The sequence below is a fragment of the Cimex lectularius genome, unplaced genomic scaffold (genome assembly GCF_000648675.2).
Source record: "Cimex lectularius strain Harlan isolate CLEC.00 unplaced genomic scaffold, Clec_2.1 scaffold7, whole genome shotgun sequence".
NCBI classification, from domain to species: Eukaryota; Metazoa; Arthropoda; class Insecta; order Hemiptera; family Cimicidae; genus Cimex; species Cimex lectularius.
Genome location: NW_019392731.1, coordinates 154,880 through 175,312, shown reverse-complemented (window position 1 = coordinate 175,312; position 20,433 = coordinate 154,880). Strand labels below are relative to the sequence as shown.

At 34.3% G+C, this 20,433-nt stretch overlaps 2 protein-coding genes across 2 annotated transcripts in view; both read right to left on the bottom strand.

The window, feature by feature from the left end:
- Positions 1–7,851: 7,851 nt before the first annotated feature.
- LOC106663799 overlaps positions 7,852–20,433 on the bottom strand; it is a 162,704-nt gene continuing 150,122 nt past the window's right edge. Inside the window, exons 6-10 of the mRNA XM_014388889.2 lie at positions 9,811–9,946; positions 9,538–9,671; positions 9,352–9,477; positions 9,171–9,291; positions 7,852–8,032 (exon numbers count right to left, since the gene is read on the bottom strand). Coding sequence (XP_014244375.2) covers positions 7,887–8,032; positions 9,171–9,291; positions 9,352–9,477; positions 9,538–9,671; positions 9,811–9,946 — 663 coding nt within the window. The 3' untranslated portion in view covers positions 7,852–7,886. The remainder of the gene's footprint in view (positions 8,033–9,170; positions 9,292–9,351; positions 9,478–9,537; positions 9,672–9,810; positions 9,947–20,433) is intronic.
- Positions 13,311–14,710, bottom strand: LOC106663907 (mediator of RNA polymerase II transcription subunit 7). The gene is made up of 3 exons (XM_014389142.2): positions 14,235–14,710; positions 13,855–14,145; positions 13,311–13,775 (listed from the first exon to the last, which is right to left on the bottom strand). The coding sequence occupies exons 1-3, from the start codon at positions 14,424–14,426 to the stop codon at positions 13,596–13,598; spliced, it is 663 nt and encodes a 220-aa protein (XP_014244628.1). The 5' UTR covers positions 14,427–14,710; the 3' UTR covers positions 13,311–13,595.

The window sequence follows — 20,433 nt, the reverse complement described above, 5'->3', positions numbered from 1 at the left end:
GGACCTGAAGGGACCAGACCAATGAAGTGGTACACATTCACAAGAATATCTATCAGTGAGAAAAGGTATCTATCAGGAGAAAAAACCAAGGGCAGAACAAGGAGGTGAAATCATTGATTTTAATGAAACATTTTTTGGTGATATATAATTAATTATTATCAGCTTTGGTTGATCCAAAGACACGTGGACGACGTTTGAAAATGAACTGAAAATAAACATCCTATAATACCGTTAAATGCGAATTACCATACTTTCAAACAAATTCATTTAATAATTCTTAACTCCTCTGAATTTACAGAGACATTATTACAATTGTTTTTCAAGTGTATTTATGTATAGTGATCTTCAAAGGAGAAAATACAACCATATAATAAAATATATTCACATACAAATTGGGTACAGTCATACTCGTTGAAGCATTTGACAAAACTATGAAGAGAAATCTTCGAAATTATTTCAAAACACAACATACCATACTGCATACTATACAGATACTTGAAACACATCAACAACACAAACCTCCAACGACCGACACATCATACTGACAGACTTAACTCCAGACCATCACGACATAAATAGAAAGTAACAGTATATTTTTCTTTGACCTAACTACCACTGAAACTAACAACAAACTCGACCTATTCAGAAATCGGCGACAGTTTACACCACACAAGGCAACTCGAACCCTACCAGCACAAAATGGCAGCACTAAAATAAATGACATAGAGATTGAACTAAAAACAGTACCAAAGGTGATAAATAAATAAATGCGGCTGACACACGGGCATTTGCTTTTGGGCCAAAGCCCGCGCAGGACCCCCTTAAGCGAGGAACACACTTACCCGATGCTACCCGACGCCTTGCCACGTTTTGGTGGGGTGTGCACATCTATCCGACGCAAGCATACGTCGCGTACAGTCCACGCGTTTATCACAATAATCACTATCACAATCGCAACGTATCTTTTGTTCTTAATGCACTATTTGGTGCAAAGCCTTGTAATAAATTGTTAGTTAAATTTTATGAGCACAACCATGTAATAAATTGTTAGTTAAATTTTATGAGCACAACCATGTAATAAATTGTTAGTTAAATTTTATGAGCACAACCATCTAATAAATTGTTTGTTAAACTTAATTGTTTTAAACGAAGTTACTCCTAACCATCATAATTAAACAATGTTTATAAAAACTTATGCATTTTTTATCTCGTTCAAATTGGTTTACATTAAAATAACATGTTGTAATTAATATTACGACAAAATTACATGTACTTAGTTTGAAATAAGCTGCAAAAAATATGGGTGTCCTGTTCTGGTGCTACCCGACATTACAAAATGGTGCAATTTTACGAGCAAAACTATGAAATAAATTGTTAATTAAATTTTATGTGCAAAACCGTGTAATAAATTGTTCCAATTTTAGTATATGTACTGCCGAAGCGAGTACAATAAATTGTTAGTTAAATTCATTATATCAAAAAATCGTATTCCGCTGTTTTGATTATTTTTCTACCAAACCATTAAAATTAATTTTTTAAATAAAAATTAATTAATTTTTAATCACAGTTAATGTGGTTTATATTAAAATTAGTATGTTGTAATTAATATAACGACAATAATACATGCACTTTGAATAAAAATATGAGTGTCCGGTTCTTTGGTTTTCGACTGTACTCGATGCGACCCGACGAAAATATGGACAGTGGGGATCGCAGAGCGTCGGGTAGGTTAGCGTGGCATAGCATCGGGTAGATGTGCACGGGGGATAATGCAACCTTATGGAAAATCGGAGTTTTGATTTGCGTCGGGTAGCATCGGGTAAGTGTTATGCGTGCGTCTACAATTCTGGCTTTATGCGGAGAAAGGTTGCTCAATGTGTCCCACATAAGAAAGGCCTTGGCTCCATACAGAGAGCGTGTAGGTATGCCACCGGATTTAAGGATGTTTCTCGGACAGCGAGTTTCAGGGTCCTCTGTTCCACTTTTTAGAGGAATTGGGAATTATTTTATTGTATATATATCAAAATATGTGTTTTGTGTTTCTGAGTTTTGTATGAGTAAATGTATTTATTAGAGAGAATGGGGAGGGGCTGAATGGTAATATTCCCATCGCCCCTCAAGCTGTGTACGTGACGTGAGTCGATGGCGTAATATTTATAAAAGTACTCCATTAGTGTGCTATTATACGCAGGTTGATGGAGGAATAGTGACTAGTGTGAATGAATTTATTTGGGTGAATGCGTATTGAATGTGTGCTGTAATATTTTACTTCCGCTCAGGGCTGAAATGACCTAGCTGTCGGATGCCCTGCAAAAAAAATATAAAAAAATTAAAATAATAAAATAAATCACTAAAACCATAACAACCTTTGACGCAGTAACTGGTACAACACATTAACGAGCAATAAAATAATTAACAAAATGACACCACATAAAACAGACACTAAATGACCGAAATTCACATACATATGGGAAAAGCGAACTACCTAACGTGTATGTTTAACAATAACGATTTAAAACCTCACTGAAAACCACGAAAATCAGGAAAATCGTCATAAAACTTCTAACAATATGAACAAAAATGTCAAAGACTATCCACTGTACAAAAATGGTATATACGTCATAACATGAGAATGCTAACACAAATAATCGGACCGAAAAATCGAAACATGAAAGAGATACAAAGAACATATAAGTTCGTTTAGTGATAATGACGAAAAAAGCTTAAAAGAATAACAACCTTTGGACGTAATAACGGCTACAACACAACAACAATCAAGAAAATAATAAGCAAAACAGCAGAAACAAAAAGGGCAACACAAAAACAGACGCTAAATGGACCACATTCACATAAATAGGGTAAAAAGTACAAACGAACGTATCTATTTAACGAATAAACCTTCATGGAAAACCGCGAAAATCATCAGAAAACTTCTAACGATACGACAAAAAATGTCAAAGCCTACCCAATGGACAGATATGGTATATACGTCATAACATGTGAATGCTAAGACAAAAATAGGACTGGCAAGTCGAAACATAAAAGCATAAAAGACAGATACAAAGAACATACAAGATCGTTTATGGTCAATGACGAAAAAAAATTCCGCAGTGTACAAAAAGGATGAAAAATTTACAAACATAATTATTCAGAAATCGTGAGATGCGGTCTGGTGTGATGTAGGTTTAAGAAAAACGTTTTCTTTATCGTGCCAATATTTCGATCTTTATTGAGATCATCTTCAGGGCTCAAAGTGTTTGTCTTCTGTGTAATTGTGCCATTCTTGCGTGTCGTGTTGAGAGTGCCAGTCTATTATAATTTTTTTTTACTTTTACTTTTCTTTATAAAACGAGAATTAAATTCGATTTTAAAATTAATGTTTGTAGATTCTGAAATAGGTTTTATTATAGAATAAAAGATTCTTTAAATTAAAAATAATAATTAATAAAAGAAATTGTAATCTTTTTTTGAAAATAAATTGTAATGAAAGATTTAAATTTAATTAATATTTTGGTCTCGTATTTATTTTGGTTTGAATTGAATATTTGAATGGAACATATTAAAAAAAGGTGCCTGATAAGTAAATTAAATTATTGTAATCAGGTCCGACCATAAAGAACCTCTGGGACTTGTTTTCGGTTCTCCGAATTCAGGGTTGGGCCCAAAACAGAAGAGACGCACTTACAAAATTCTACTGGCACTCTCAACACGACACGCAAGAATGAGAATGGCACAATTACACAGAAGACAAACACTTTGAGCCCTGAAGATGATCTCAATAAAGATCGAAACGTTGGCACGATAAAGAAATTGTTTTTCTGAAACCTACATCACACCAGACCGCATCTCACGATTTCTGAATAATTATCGATTAACGGTCACTAATCACCAGACATTTTACAAACATAACACATTCAGGAAAAAAACACAAACACACATAAGAATTGTTTCTTTTTCACCTTAATCAGTTTTGGTTTCAACTCAAATATGTCCCTCAGAGACATGAATTAACAATAATTACACCTGATAAATTTTAGAAAAAATTAATTCGTTATATCCAGAAGTACTTAGGTGTAAATTAGGGATTAAGGACCGTATTAAGAGATCCCACTCAAGCCGGGGGTTGTATTGGACTTTGTAAATCACTCAGGGCCCGACCGGTACAAAGCCCTTAAGTCAAGCCCGTGCTTCCTGGTGACAAATAATCTAAAGGATACAAAGGATTACCGATCGGTCATTGATTATAGAAACTTGAACCCTAAGATTAATTTCATCATAAGCAAACTACTATTGGGTTGATAAAAAATTAATGCAGGTTTTGAAAATTTGTTTTATTTTCGGAGATGCTTGTCTGTAAACAAAGCTAAATCCTCAGATGATTACAATAAATAGTTGTAACTGTTAGCTTGTACACAAAACCTTTTAGCGTTATATTGAATTTTTTAAGAGTGAGGATCGGTGAAATTAAATATGTGTAAACTAGATTGTCGTCAAATTTATTTGTAAGAATTTAAACTTGGGCGAAGTGCGTCCCAAACCGCGCATAACATCAATACAGTTTCGGGGGTGGGAAGCAATAGCGAATGCACGGTGCAGAGATGCAGAGATTTCATCTTGGAGATGTCGATCTCGAATGTCACAGTGGGCCTTCCGTTGTGGACGACCACTAATTCAAAACGTTGAGTGAAGAAAATTTACAAAGACAACACGAGGAATTGCGAAAGAGTTTAATGTTGACCAGTTAACCGTTGTTCACAATCCGGAGCAAATTCGTAAAATAAAGAAGCTCGACAAGTGGGTGGGTCCAAATAACTCCAAGAACTAACCAAAGCTCAAAGAATCGACGCTTTGAAATTTACACGTCTCTTCTGTTTAGGGATGGTTAGATGGTTATCACTTCTGTTGCACCATCAAAATGATCCATTTCTCCTTCGAACCATCACGTGCGATGAGAAATGGATTATGTACTTCAGGAGGCGTACAGGTTTGGACAAGGATGAAGCGCCAATACACTTCCCGAAACCAAATCTGCATCAAAAAAGGTCATGGTGACAGTTTGGTGGTGTACTGCTTTGTTTATTCTCTATAACTTTCTGAATTATGGCGAAACTAATACAGCAGAGAAATATTGCCATGAAATTGACAAAATGCAGGCGAAACTAATCCAGCATTGATACGTAAGGGGCCGATTTTTCTTCACCAGGCTACATGTCGCAATGCCAATCCTGCGGAAACATTAAGGACCTTACCGCACCCCCCATATTCACCCGACCTATCGCCTACAGACTTCCACTTTTTTAGGTATTTTGATCACTTTTTGAGGGATAAAATTTTTAGAGAACGCGGCGAATTGGGCTTTTATTGGGAGTTGAAATAATGATTTTGATATTAGCGGAATAAAAACTCTTATTTATTACATGTTAGCAAAGAAATATAGATTTTTTTTTTAATAGGCAAACAACTACTAAGTTATCATCGCCTTTTATTTACTTTTTATAACCCTCATAATCAATATACGTAAACATACACATACATTGTTTATTTGCCTGCTATTTCCTGATTCGATTTATAGAGAGAGTGGTGGCTGCACCCCAACGAAGCAGTGCGTAGGGGAGTCCCTAAAACGGTCCAGTAAAAGGGAAAATATTTCGAATAAATTTTCTTTATTTTATAAAAAAAAATTAAAATAGTTGTGACTGCCTTTTCAAAACCTGCGTTATTTCTGCGCCGGCTTAATACAACCGAAGATGAGTTAAACCATTTTCCTTCAGAATGCGTTTTTTCTATATTTGAACTAAATTCTGCGCACCAGCAGATTACACTGTCCGAAAATTTAAAAAACAAATATATATCTGTAGCGGTTCTATATAAGAAATTAATTTGTTGACGTCGTGAAGAGCGGTCAAGAATGAGGTAGTTTAGAAAAATTCCTTTTTCATTTTTTGGCCGATGTTTCGGCCTTTATTCGGGTCATCTTCAGAGCATAAAGTTTGGTGTTATTCTTGTGGTGTCATATTGGTTTGTTCACAACACTTTCACACAAAATCAATTGGAATTGGAAGATTGGGGACGAGTTGTCTTGACAGATGAAGTGAGAGTCGGTCTCAAATCTTCATATGGAGTAGTAATTTCATATGGAGACGCACAAGTGAAGCCCAATGCTGTATAGTTCCTCAGTTGGGTCATTGATGTTTTGGGTGGTATTTCCTTGGACACCCGCACGGAATTGGTTGTTGTGTGAGGATGATCTCTTTACAGAGTTACTTACAAGACATAATTGAAGACATGTAGTGTCTTTAGCCGTACACAACAGTGACGGCTCAGATTTGCATAGTGTGTACGGAACAATGGTGGTGCATCTAATGAAGCAACTGGCCTTGGTCAAGGTTCAGTCTTCTGGCAGTAACATCAAAAGGGTTGACTGCAATTCCACATGGCGGAATCCCTTGGCCCCTGACCCCTTGGTTTGATCAGGATAAGCAAAGTGTTGGCAGCCAACGTTCAGTCCGAAATGATGAAATATATATTGGTTGTCTTTCCTTGGCTGAGATTTGCTTAGTGTGTATTTAAATGGGACAAAAAAGGTTTTTTTTATGTTTGTATTTTCTATTTAATTTTTTTTGTTCTTTAGTCAATATTTTTTTTAGATAAATATTTTCTATTTAAATGTAAAATTTTTACAACCAAACCTATTTTTGGTATGCAAAATATGAATAAACCTAAATACATTAAAATTTCAGGGTTGTGCATTAATTTTGTCCGTCAGTGTAGTATAAATCAAATGTATTTCTTTAGCTCAATAAATGTAGATTTATCTACTCCAGCTACCTCTGTTCATTAAAACATGGTTTTGAACTTTTTAAGGGAATTAAGTGGAATAGTTTTGGAAGTGAATAAGTTGAAATGCCTAAATATTTAACTTGACCCAATTTTATTATTGACAATCACATAAAATATCTTTTAATCCCTATGTTTATATTGTCTAAAACATGGGATATTTGGCTTATTATTATCTCTTCTTGTTATACCCTTGGAATTGGGGTTTATGGCGAGAAATATATATTATATTCGTAGGAGCAATCAAAAAGGAAAAGAATAAATAAAGGTAATTTTTAAAAAGTAAATTTGTACATTTAATAGATTTTGGCACATGTTTTCTTTTTTGCTGACCAATTAAATTCCAACAATAAAAAAATATATATAATATTTACAAAGAATAGCACATACATCTCTTTAAACACAACAAACATTAACAAAATATATTATTACCAATTTGTAAATTATATTTTTAAACAACTAATATTATCTAGGCTGTTAATAGTTTAAAAAAAATCTTTTTACTATTTAACTTAGTAAAGAATTGAAATTAAATTTCAAAAATTGTATAAAACATTTTAGGCCCATAGAGGGTATATTGCTTTGTGATAATTAATTGTTCAATTATTTTCTGGGATTCCATTACATATTTGCTCTTCTTTCAGAAAATCTGTGTTATACATATTAAAAATATTTTTCTCATTTTTATTTGAAATAAATTTTAACATATAACCTTAGGCAATCAAGCCATTTAATTTCTTATATCATTACAGTTAGACACCAAGATGTTCTTTCAAAAATGTTTGGTTGTTTTTATTAAATTGCTACATTATTTATTGTATTAAAATAAATATCTACTAGTTAATAAATAATAATATGCGTTATAATTTTAATATCACACAATACATGACAAAAAATAACATTTTTAAAAATTAATAATTCGATCCAGAAATGGCATTCTAGAAACCAATTTTTATACAATATAATTTATTAATATAATAAACATTTATAGATAAATTTTGTTATTTACAACATTTACACAGTTAATACTCAAATGGTCAGCAAAACATTTAATACAAAATTAAAGTGCATTGATATTTATTTATGTACAAAATCAATACAGACATGTAAAATGGCCAAAGTTTATTTTGGACTGCTGGTAGAAAAAGCGATTCGCTTGAACTGCTACTGCTTGAAGGCAAAGCAGTAGTTTCCGCTGAAACGAAAAGTATAAATTAATTTTAGAAACAAAACAATAAAAATTCATCGTTGGTGTTAAAATATTGCAGACATAAACAAATACATACAATAGCAAAGATAGACTTGGAATTTATTTATCGCTTTTTGTCTTTGAATTTCAGTGTTTTTTTCTCTAGGATTTATCTGCCTAAGCCCTAAAAATAACGGAATGAACCAAAGTGCGCAAAAAGCAATAAATAAATCGAGAATGATTGTATATATATTTTTTTAATGAGTTTTTTAATGACCCCAAGGGGTGTCGGTGGCCGCAACGGTTTAGGCCTGTGTGACTTTAAGGTAAGGGTCCCGGTTCAAATCCAGCATACTTACAAAGGGCTTTTTTTAAATGCCCCAAGGATTCATAAAAAAATGAATAAAACAAAAACAAAAAACAAAGGAATAGTAAAGAGGAAATGCAATTATCCAAAAGGTTCCTTTCCAGGAGCTACAACCAATTCTTAGAGTGTGGAAAGGGCGAAAATATATCATATAAATCTCAAGGCTGATTCTGCCAATTGTATGTAATTTTTGTCATCAATGTTTTTGCTTAGGTGAGGAACACTGCTGGGCATTTCTTCTCAACTAATTTCGAGTAATAGTTAATATTTTCTATACAATCAGAACTGTAATGTGCATGCTTGCCATGCTAGTGGGTTTGATTCTGGGCCCATGGATTTTTATTTGTGAATAACGTGGACGAAGTATTGTAAAGTGATGCTGAACCTTATAAATGCATATTTCGCCATTCAATGAGGAACTACCTTTTTCAAGTAATGTAAACTGAATGGTCGTGTTAGAGTTGATGCTAGATGTTGGTGGGCAAGTCTATTTCTCTCAAATAGTTTCTCACTGAAAATGGCATAATGCTGAAACACATTCGAGTAGTTCAACAAACCCGCAAGTGAAAACGGATACAATATGTGACCCCATGCCGGTTCAGCATGAATTCATCAACATAACTCTATTGTAAAGTAGTTTGACCCCTCGTCCATGATACTCAATGATCGTTAAGTCCCCCTGCATGACTGGGATTACTTTACACCAACGATGAAAATAAATAGAAAAGAAAAAACTAAGGGCGAGGAAGAAGGAATTGTAATAAATAATTCATTTACTCGAATGGGCCACGTGCAGCCTGTAGTCTTGTGCTGGAACCGCTTCCTTCGGTTTCTCCTCTTCTGCACTGTTTTCCGATGTTCTCCAATAAATATTATGAATGCTAGCTGTGCATCTTAACTGAAATTATTAACAAATTCTTATTTTTTCTATAATGTAAATTTCCTCAAAACATCATACTTTTAATCGACCGCTTTCAGAAAAATGATGCCTTTGGAGTTCGATGCTAAGGGTCGAAATGGATGTTTCTAAATTCGTCTTTACTTCATTTCTTACGCTTGTTTTTATTATGTGCTCAGAATCAATCTGGAAAAAAAATGAATAACTTGAAATGGAAATCTTTACTTAATTGACATTTTAGCATACCAAATTGCCATTTAAAGCCCATGTCAAATTGGCTGCAGGCCTCGAATTTTTAGAAACACACGTGGCTTTTAAAACATCACCAACTCGATATCTTGGTTTCATGCCATGTACCTCTGGCAGTGTTTTAGGGACAACTGAAAAAAATTTTTTTTGCAAATCGAAAATCAAAAATTACACTGGTAGTTCAATAGGATGATCCAAATGTTAGTGGATTCTGGTTGGCGAAAGTTCAAATTTTTCAGTTTTTGGCAAAATAAAAGTAAATATATTTACCAACTATATTCATATTGCCAAATGCAAATGCAGTTCTGAAGGAAGGGGCATCGGCGGAAACTTCACAGCTGTATCGGCCAGACAAGTTGATCGTCACTTTCTTGATAAATAAGTGAGTTGCGTTACTTTTTGATTTCTGTAACAGACAAATGAGGTAATTTAAATTATGCAATTAAAAATTGTAAAAATATACAAAATGACATGACATTTGTAGTTTGGGTACTACTGAGTAGTAAACATGGATTTGATTCCCACCAACACTCCTGTAATTTTTAACCTGTTCCAACTACCAAAAAAATAACTGAAACTGTACAATGCTTGGCTAATGTGGTCAAAACAATGTACAAAATTTAACAAAAAATTATGAATGATTTCCATTAAAACAGTCTTTATAAGTTGTTTTCAAGCTAAACATTACAGAAATGAGTTTTGAGTATAAACAAAAATGTGTTGTTAATTTTGAGAAAACTTTTAAGATTTAATCCTGATATAGTAGCATTAAAAGTAAAGAATTCCTGTCATACAAAAGGGCTCCAACCACCCATGGGTTGTCACAGATAAGGGGTCCTATCACTTTGCAATGCTTCTTTCTTTTCATTAAATTATTTGCAAACAAAATTTCAAAGGCTATGTTGGGATTTGAACCTAGAACTGCTAATGTGGTAAATGATGGACAACTCTTGATCCAGAAACGTTTATTCAATCAACACATAACCTCAATTATTGTGTAAATAACACACTTTACTGTTTATATGTACTTTGACTTTCTGTGATCACTGATATCTTATACTTGCTGTCTACTGGCTGTCTTACCATTTTCTTTATTAAGAATTTATGAATTAGGCCAAATTAGACAACACATCTGACCAAAATTTATAGAATGAATAGAATGACACACTGGATTAGCAGTACAACCAAACAACGGAAAAATGTTCTCTAAATCAAATATCATCTGGCTTTAGAATATTTTAAATGGACTTAAAGCTATTCAGTTTTTTATTGATAACAAATAAAATAATAAATTCCAGATAGGAAAATTGTATTTTCTTTGATTATTGTTTATTTGTCAAATGTCGTGTAATCGGATTGGATTCTCGGCGCCAATTGAAATGGCCACGGAGAGCTTTAGTGAAGTATACTTCATTTTAATTCATTAAATTCACTAATTTTGTGGTCCGCTTGACCAATTAATATATTACAATTAATTAAGGTTTTTAGTCGAGATAAAAAAAGTCAATGGCACGAGCGGGATTCGAACCCACGATCTTCGGCTAGATACGCCGCTGCTCTACCACTTGAGCTATCGTGACCTCGATCCACTCGGATACTAACTTCCCATCTCAACCCCACCTTTTGAATTTTCCCTCCTTTTTGCCATTTTTCAAATGTCGTGTAATCGGATTGGATTCTCGGCGACAAATGAAATGGCCACAGAGAGATTTAGTGAAATATACTTCATTAAAAAATGGCAAAAAGGAGGTAAAATTCAAAAGTGGGGTTGAGATGGGAAGTTAGTGTCCGAGTGGATTGAGGTCACGATAGCTCAAGTGGTAAAGAAGTGGTGTATCTAGCCGAAGATCGTGGGTTCGAATCCCGCTCGTGCCTTTGACTTTTTTATCTCAACTAAAAACCTTAATTTATTGCAATGTATTAATTATTTTAATTAATTATGCTTTTAATTTAATGTCTTGGTTGAGGTGAAAAAGCACGTGTCATTCAAATGGGATTCAAACCGACGACCTTCAGCAATGTGACACTTGCTTTTTCATCTCAACCAAGATCTTAGATTAAAAGTATAATTAATTAAAATAATTAATACAGTCAAAAGTTGCCGAGAATCGAATCCTGATTACACGGATATTTGAAAATATGACAAAAATAGGGAAAATTCAAAATGAAGGTTGAGATGGGGGAGGTGGTTTCGACAGAATCAAAGTTAATAGTTTAAATGGTTAGAGCAGCGGTATATTCAGCCAATGGTCATGGGTTTTTATCCCGTCCACAACCCTTGCTTTTTCATCTCAACCAAGACCTTAGATTAAATGTATTTTTAACGTTATATTAATTACAACATGCATATTTTAATTATTAAGAAAATAATTTCGTGATACATTAAAGTAAAACTGACAATTTACTCTTTCACTAAATGATTTTTTTAGGATGTGTTTTGGTGAATTTTCTTTCAAAAACATCATAATTAAATAATTTCTTAAAATTCATGAATTTCTGATATTGTGTACATATTAGCAAAAATACATATATTTTGAAATAAACAAAGTATGGGTGTACAGTTTTTTATATTTGAGTGTATGTCTAAAGAAGATAGAGGACTATCGAGTACTCACCACCATAATTGAATGAATGTATGTAAATAGAAAAAAATGCATTTAAAAGCGCGTGGGTTTATTTTTAAAAACTGCATTGGGTTCTTAAACCTGGTTGTTGAGAGCCCCTAGAGCCTAACTTCAATTGCTGGGTGGATAACACTAAGGTCTGTCCGCAGTGGGTGATTCTTATTGGCTTGCCGCAAGAAGACAGGTTCGTTTGGTATGTATGTACATATGCGTTTGGCCTTGTTTCTTAGAGTCTTGTGTTTATCCATTCAACGCCCATGGGATTTTCATTTCCCTTTACCCAACCTGTAAACTGAGTAAAATGGAAAACCATACGGTCGACTTGTAGACTATTAAAAATTATATTACACACGGATGCGATATTTTAAAGCACTACAAAAATATAGTTTGTATTTCTTATAGTCGATACTGAAAGGAATGTGCTGTAAAAGAAAAATTGTTGGTATATAAAACTATGGAAAATAAGCATGAACCACTTTTAAATATATATATTTTTTTAATTTTAGAGATCATAAAAAAATTATTTACAATGAAAAAAGTAGATTATAAAAACAATATAAATTTAAAAATCTATTATTAAAAGATGACCTTTTCAACTGCAGTATAGTGTTATTATACCTTCTTGATTATAACTTTCAATAAAAATATTTTTCCAGTTTGTAAATTAAAGTTTTTTGAGAATATAACATGTAAAGGCTGACAAAACATGTTATATTTTCTGTTATTAAAAAAAAAAAAAAAAAAAAAAATGTATAATGAAGTCTAAAAGAAGGGTGACAGTTGTTATTTAAGTGAGGATCAGGTATATGGTCATCAGATGAAAACACCAAAAATGTGCTGAGCTTTAGTCATTATAACACCTTCAGAAGAGTAATGGTCATTGTTCACAAGTCCTAGAATGGAAAATACATATTTTAAATACAAAAGTGTGTGGACATTATAAAGGGGTTTTTAAAAATATATTTTGGGGGCCGCGGTAGCCGAGTGGTTAGCATGAGAGACTCTCACGCCGCGGTCGTGGGTTTGATTCCCACCGTCGCCTCTGGCCCTTTTTTCCCGATAACCCCCAATTTGAACACACAAGAATTCGTACCATGGCTAATATGCAAGATCATAAGGCCAATAAAAAATAAAAATAATAATAAAAAAAAAATATATTTATAGATACATAAAAATTCATTTATAATGTCTTCAAACTTTTGTATTTAAAATATGTATTTCTCAATCTAGGGCTTGTAAAGATGATTGTTAACTTCAACCTTATTATTTTTATTTGACGAAAGTTAGGCATGATTTGAGTGTTTTCTTCATCCGATGACCATTTACTTGATCTTCACTCAAATAGTTGTTATTTAGTTTCGTCTGGAGTTAATTCTATCACTGGAGCAGCATTTTCTTGGACAAAATAAATTAAATGATAATTGTTAAGATTTAGAGTTGATCGACTATATCGCACATCATATCGTCCAGTATAGAAGTTGTATCCCCATTCGAGGAGTCGTGATTTGCCGAGTCGAGGTTTTCAAACGCTTCGGTCGGAATCATCAGCTTTGAATCGAAGTCCGACGTGTCCGGAAGATTCTGTAGCGCTTGCTGAAGCATTTCGATGACCTGTTGTACAAATTGTTATCATTAAATTTACGACATAAATAAACCATAAAGACAATTATAACCCAATTGGATACTATACCTTGTCGAGATGTTTCTGAAATCGCTGCGAGATCTCAATGCGCTGCCTTTTCTGCAGGTCCATCATGACGCGAAGTGTCTCACGTGCCTGATGCGGTCGGAATTCGTTGAGCAAATGGTGTATGTGTATGAAGAGAAGGCTGAGGTCTTCTACCTTTTCCGCCCTTCTAGGCGATTCGGGGCATCGTACGAGAAGGTCGATCAAATCGAGAAAATTAACAAGCAACGAGTGATTCAGTTTACGCAATTCTCTCCTTCTATCGAAATGTTGAGGATAGAGCCGTTTAATACCCTGTTGGTACATTCAATTGAAATCAATTCAGTATTGATTTAGAGCACTTTTTTTTTATTGTAATTGGCATTTTTGTGAAAATGAATTACCTGGGCTTCAAGCGGTCTGATTATGGAATCGTCTGCGTTATAGGTGACTCCAAACATGGAATATGAATCGTGGATAGGAGGAGGCGGCCTGGGAGCTCTTCCTCTTTTGATATTTTCATCTGTGTAGTTGTTTATATACTGGGCAGGAGGAAGAGGAAGTGAACAAACCTGAGCCGTTTCGCTATTGGCCATTTGTCGTGTTTTCACTTCGAATCAAACTGAAATAAATCAACGACGGAAAGGCATTTTCTTGGGTTTTCGGACGAAATTCGCAAACCGACAGAACGACAAAGTGAAAGGGGCGACAAAGTAATTAGTAAACGGACCGACAAAGCGAAGGGACTACGGAAGGTAACACGTCAGGTTATATTACTGCGCACCTTTATCAATGTACGTACTCCGAAGTAGACGCTTAAAACAATTGATTTAAACAAAATAAAAAGAAACGTTAAAAATCTTGTCGACTAAAGAAAAAAAAATTATTTGCCTATGCTTAAAATTCAAATCATGTTTGAGAGTACTTTAGTTCAATAACAAGACTTCCCATGATTTTAGTTCCACGTACTCCCGGTAGATGTCATAGCCTTTATCTCTTTGTTGAAATAGAAATACAAAATAATGCAAGGAATAATAATTAATAAACAAAATTGATTTAGAAATCGTGAGATGCGGTCTGGTGTGATGTAGGTTTAAAGAAAAACATTTTCTTTATCGTGCCAACGTTTCAATCTTTTTTGAGATCATCTTCAGGGCCTGGGATTTACAAACATTGTTTACATATAACAATTACATTTTGGATGTGGAAAAGTGAATTTATACAATGCAAAATATATTTTTTTATTTATTCAATCAAAGTATTTCTACTCACTCAAAGTTTTTGTTTTCTGGGTAATTGTGCCATTCTTACATGTCGTGTCGAGAGTGCCAGTGAGATTTTGCTATTTTGTGTTTATATACGTTGGATTTTGAAGGGGTGGGGAAGGATGTCGGTATAGAAAAGACATTTTTGTATAAGGCGTCGGCTTTTTTAAGGTAAAAAGAGCGACGAAGGGAAAAAATGTTTTCGACTTCAAAAATCCAAAAGTATTACACACAGAACAAAACAAACATAAACGTAATTTCTTAGAAATGGTTTATATCAACAGAGATAAACACAGCATCAATTACAGAACAGATACATGTAAACTCAGTCGCAGCTACGCCAATATCATTAATCAAATTCAATACAGATAACTATACCTATATCATCACATTACATTCCACACATCAAATATTTTTTACATAGTCTAAAAATTTAGCTTTCCTTTTCCTATTTATCCCTTTCTATATAATCCTGAAAGGATAATCTGGCCGAACCATTACCGACACATTTTTTCCCTTCGTCGGCTCTTTTCACCTCAAAAAAGCCGACGCCTTATACAAAAATGTCTTTTCTATACTGACTTCCTTCCCCACCCCTTCAAAATCCAACAACACAAAATAGCAAAATCTCACTAGCACTCTCGACACGACACGCAAGAATGACACAATTGCACAGGAAACAAACACTTTGAGTGAATATGTAAAAAAATATATTTTGCATTGTATAAATTCACTTTTCCACATCCAAAATGTAATTGTTATATGTAAACAATGTTTGTAAATCCCAGGCCCTGAAGATGATCTCAATAAAGATCGAAACGTTGGCACGATAAAGGAAATGTTTCCTGAAACCTACATCACACCAGACCGCATCTCACGATTTCTAAATAAATATCGATTAACGGTCACTAATCACCACACAATAAACAAAATTTGTATTTTATTAACATATGATTATTTAGAGATCGTGAGATGCGTTCTGGTGTGATGTGGGTTTAGAAAAAATTTTCTTTGTCGTGCCAACTTTTCAATCTTTATTGAAATTATCTTCAGGAACTGGGATTTATAAACAAAAGTTTAAATTATACAAATACGTACAAAATATGACAAAACAGAAATAAATTTTAGGTTTAATCAAAGTATTTGCCGTCACTCAAAATGTGTATTCTGTGTAGATGCGTCACTGTTTTGTGTCGTGTGGGAGAGTTAGTGTGATATTAATGCTTTTTGTTTATATATGTTGGGTTTTAAAGAAGTAGGGATAGAAATACATTTTTCTATGAGGAGTCGGCTCTTTGAGGTGAAAGAGACCGACAATGGGGAAAAACGAAAATGGTTTGTCGTTCCAGTTTAGTTATCTTTTCAGGATTATTATAGACTTATTAGTCTGGGGGGGGAGGAATGAGAGATAAATTTTTGTAGAATTAGACTATGGAGAATTGTTAGATCTGTGGAGTATAATGAATGTTTTATATGTTGTGTTATATGTTTTGTGTTACTGATATCAAATTTGATTTTTCATATTAACATAGCCGCGGCTGAGTTTACATGTGTCTGTTCTGTAATAAATGCTGTGTTTATCTCTGTAGATGTAAACTATTTATAAAAAGTTATTTCTGTTTTTTTTTCCTGTATTTAATATTTTTAGATTTTGAAATCGAAGTTGTGTTGGTGTTCGAAATGGTGAGTAGCCAGTGCTGTAAGATTTTGTTTGGATTTTTTGCAATCATAGATATGTTGCATTACTCTCTTATCCAGATATTGGGATGTAATTCCGATGTAAATTGTAGGACAGTTTAAACAATTTGTAAATTATGTCAGACTTATTTGTTACTGGTGTGGGATCTTTAATTTTGGAAAAAAAGAGTGTGAATAGTTTTATAATTTTTGAAGGATATTTTAAAATTATCAGAGGAAAGAAATGTGTTTAATTTGTGATAGCCAGTGAACGAATGGATGGATATGTATGTTGGTTTGTCTTTGAATGATTAATGTCTTTGATTAAACCTAAAATTTCTATATTCATTGTATAAATTCATTTTCATATCTTACATGTATTTGTACAATTTAAACAATGTTTATAAATCCCAGGCCCTGAAAATGATCTCAATAAATGCCGAAACATTCGCACGACAAAGAAATGTTTTATCTAATCCTACGTCACACTAGACCACATCTCACAATCTCTACAAAATCATTAACTAACGGTCACTAAAGATATATTTTTTAAAGTTAAATATACTTTTATCTAAGGTCTTGGTTAAGATGAAAAATTTAGTGTCACGAGCGAGATTCGAACCCACGATCTTCGGCCCAATACGCCGCTTCTCTAACCACTTGTCACGATATGTAAACCGATTAGAGCAGTGGAGTATTGAGCCGAAGGTCGAGACCAAAACTGTAGATAAAAAGAAGAATTAATTGAAATAATTAATATGGCCAATTATGACCACTAGGCAAATATGGATTAATTTAATAATTAAAAGAAGTAATTACTTTATTAACAGTTCCCCGTGGCCACTTCATAAGTAGCTGAGAATCAAATCCTGATTACACGACATTTGAAAATGGCAAAGAGAGAGAAAATGCGAACGGTTTTAGGTTGAGATGGAGACTGGAGAGTTAGTGTCCGAGAGGATCGAAGGAAGTCACGATAGCTCGAGTGGTTAGAGCAGCGGCGTTTTGAGCCGAAGGTCGTGGGTTCGAATCCCGCTCTTCACACTAATTTTTTATCTTAACCAAAAATCCTAAATAAAAAGAATAATTAATTGGAGTAATGAACAATAATTTGCCTTGGAAAAAATTATTTGCACCAATTATAATGTGTGGCGATTAGTGACCGTTAATCGATATTTATTTAGAAATCGTGAGATGCGGTCTGGTGTGATGTAGGTTTCAGAAAAACATTTTCTTTATCGTGCCAACGTTTCGATCTTTATTGAGATCATCTTCAGGGCTCAAAGTGTTTGTCTTCTGTGTAATTGTGCCATTCTTGCGTGTCGTGTCGAGAGTGCCCTCAATAAAGATCGAAACGTTGGCACGATAAAGAAAATGTTTTTCTGAAACCTACATCCCACCAGACCGAATCTCACGATTTCTAAATAAAAACCAATTATAATATTTGTAATTGGGGATAGTAATGTCGTTCATGGTAGATCCTTTATCCTTTTAGTTTTCAAAACACTTCCAAAGCGTAATAGTTTTTTGTGGATAAAACAATTTCTTTAGTAATGCCGAAACAACGGACGTCCGAAAAAACATAATGAGAGAATGATTAATCAGATCCTAAATAATCCGAATCTGAATGCCTGGGCTTTGGCCGATAGTGTCCATTCAACTCAGGTATGTAAAAGGACCATACGAAATTATTTAAATTCTGAAGGGCTATTTGGCAGATTTCTCGGAAAAAACCATTTATAAGCAAAGCTAATCGATAAAAGCGCCTTGTTTTTGCTAGAAAGTACTTAACAATAACACTAAGTTTTTGGGAAAATATGGTATTTTCTGATGAAAGCAAATTTAATTTGTTTGGATCCAATGGTAGACAAATAATTTGGCGAAGGCGTAAAGATGAATTAAAAAAAAAATAAAATAAAATAAAAATAAAAATGTGAGTGTTACAGTCAAACACGGTGGTGGACTGTTAATGGTGTCGTAGTGTGTTTCCTACCATGTTATGGGACACCTTGTCAGCATCGAAGGTAACATGAGAAGGGTATGTTACTATATTGGGCATGTCATTCCTTTGTCCCGTAGAAAAATAACGAAGTGACGTTTTTCTATTAAAGAAACGTTGTATTTCTGCACCATTTTTTAAATACAAAGTAATAGCATGGTTGCACGGATAAAGAGAAATATAGGCTGTTGCGATAAATGACAGAAAACTGAACAAAAATCAATATACAAACTTTGATTCTGATTACTTTATTAGATTTTTTATTAGCATTTACCTTTCGGTGATTAATTTATTAACCAGAAACGATCCTCACTAAATTCGCGGATGATACCGCCATACTTCCTCTGATAAAGACCCTGTCATTTCAAGGAGAAACCTGTAAAGCAATATCACATCCCTTCAGCAGTGGTTCAAGCGGTGGAAGATGACAATAAACATACAAAAATGTGAACATGTCACTTTCACCCTTCGGAGAATAACCACTGCTCCCATCTACTACAATAGTGCCCGCCCCTCTTCCATCAGCTAATGTAGTCCGCTACCTTGGGCTATACATTGACAAATGACTTTCACGGAACCCTCAGAGTCGACTCAAAAGACTCAGATTTCTTAAAATATTGCTGCATAAACAATCAAAACTAACTTAACAAATCCAGCCACAAACCTCATGTCAGAAGCCTTTCATCCCGCTCCCTTCCAAATAATCCTCGCGACCTCCTAAGTGACAATGAATAACATCGAAAGTATTAATGCTAATATGTGGCTACTAATGAAAAGTTCCATTGTTCTGTTTTAAGTATATATTTGTGTTCATTTAGTTTTGTTTTATGCTCTAAGATGTTATCATTACAAGGCTCAACAATCGACGCAGGTGTAAATAGAAAAAGAAGAGAGAGAAAACGATNAGAGAGAGAGAGAGAGGGAGGGAGAGAGAGGGAGAGAGAGTGCGAGAGAGTGAGAGAGTGTGAGAGAGATTGAAAGAGTGTGGGAGAGAGTGAGAGAGAGTGAGAGAGAGAGTGTGAGAGAGAGTGAGAGAGTGTGGGAGAGAGTGTGAGAGAGTGAGAGAGAGTGAGAGAGAGTGAGAGAGTGAGAGAGTCTGAGAGAGAGTGAGAGAGTGAGAGAGTCTGAGAGAGAGTGAGAGAGTGTGGGAGAGAGTGAGAGAGAGAGTGAGAGATAGTGAGAGAGAGTGTGAGAGAGAGTGAGAGAAAGCGTGAGAGATTGTGGGAGAGAGAGAAAGAGAGTGAGAGAGGAAGTGAGAGAGTGAGAGAGAGCGTGAGAGATAGTGAGAGAGAGTGAAAGAGAGTGAGAGAAAGTGAGAGAGAGAGTGAGAGAGAGAGTGTGGGAGAGAGAGTGAAAGAGAGTGAGAGAGAGTGTGAGAGAGAGTGAGAGAGAGAGTTAGAGAGAGAGAGAGTGAGAGAGAGAGAGAGGAGAGAGAGAGTGAGAGAGACAGAGAGAGAAAGAGAGATTTAATAATCTTAATTGTTTAAAAAAAATAATTTGCAGAAGTTAAGCTTGCAATAAGGTCACAATTTTAAATATAACATGTATTAAAAAATTAGGTAGCTCTAATAGTGGAATGTAATGTTTTAAAAAAATAGTTCTATTTCCGATTAATTTGGAGACACTGTATAACTGGGTGTTAACCTAACCACGTCCTACAGC

Excerpts from the sequence above, each read along its gene's own strand:
- LOC106663907 (XM_014389142.2), bottom strand. The coding sequence starts at position 14,426 with ATGGCCAATAGCGAAACGGCTCAGGTTTGTTCACTTCCTCTTCCTCCT. Across the intron at positions 14,146-14,234 it reads TCAGACCGCTTGAAGCCCAG|GGTATTAAACGGCTCTATCC; the intron begins GTAATTCATTTT and ends ATGTACCAACAG. Across the intron at positions 13,776-13,854 it reads TTCAGAAACATCTCGACAAG|GTCATCGAAATGCTTCAGCA; the intron begins GTATAGTATCCA and ends TTTGTACAACAG.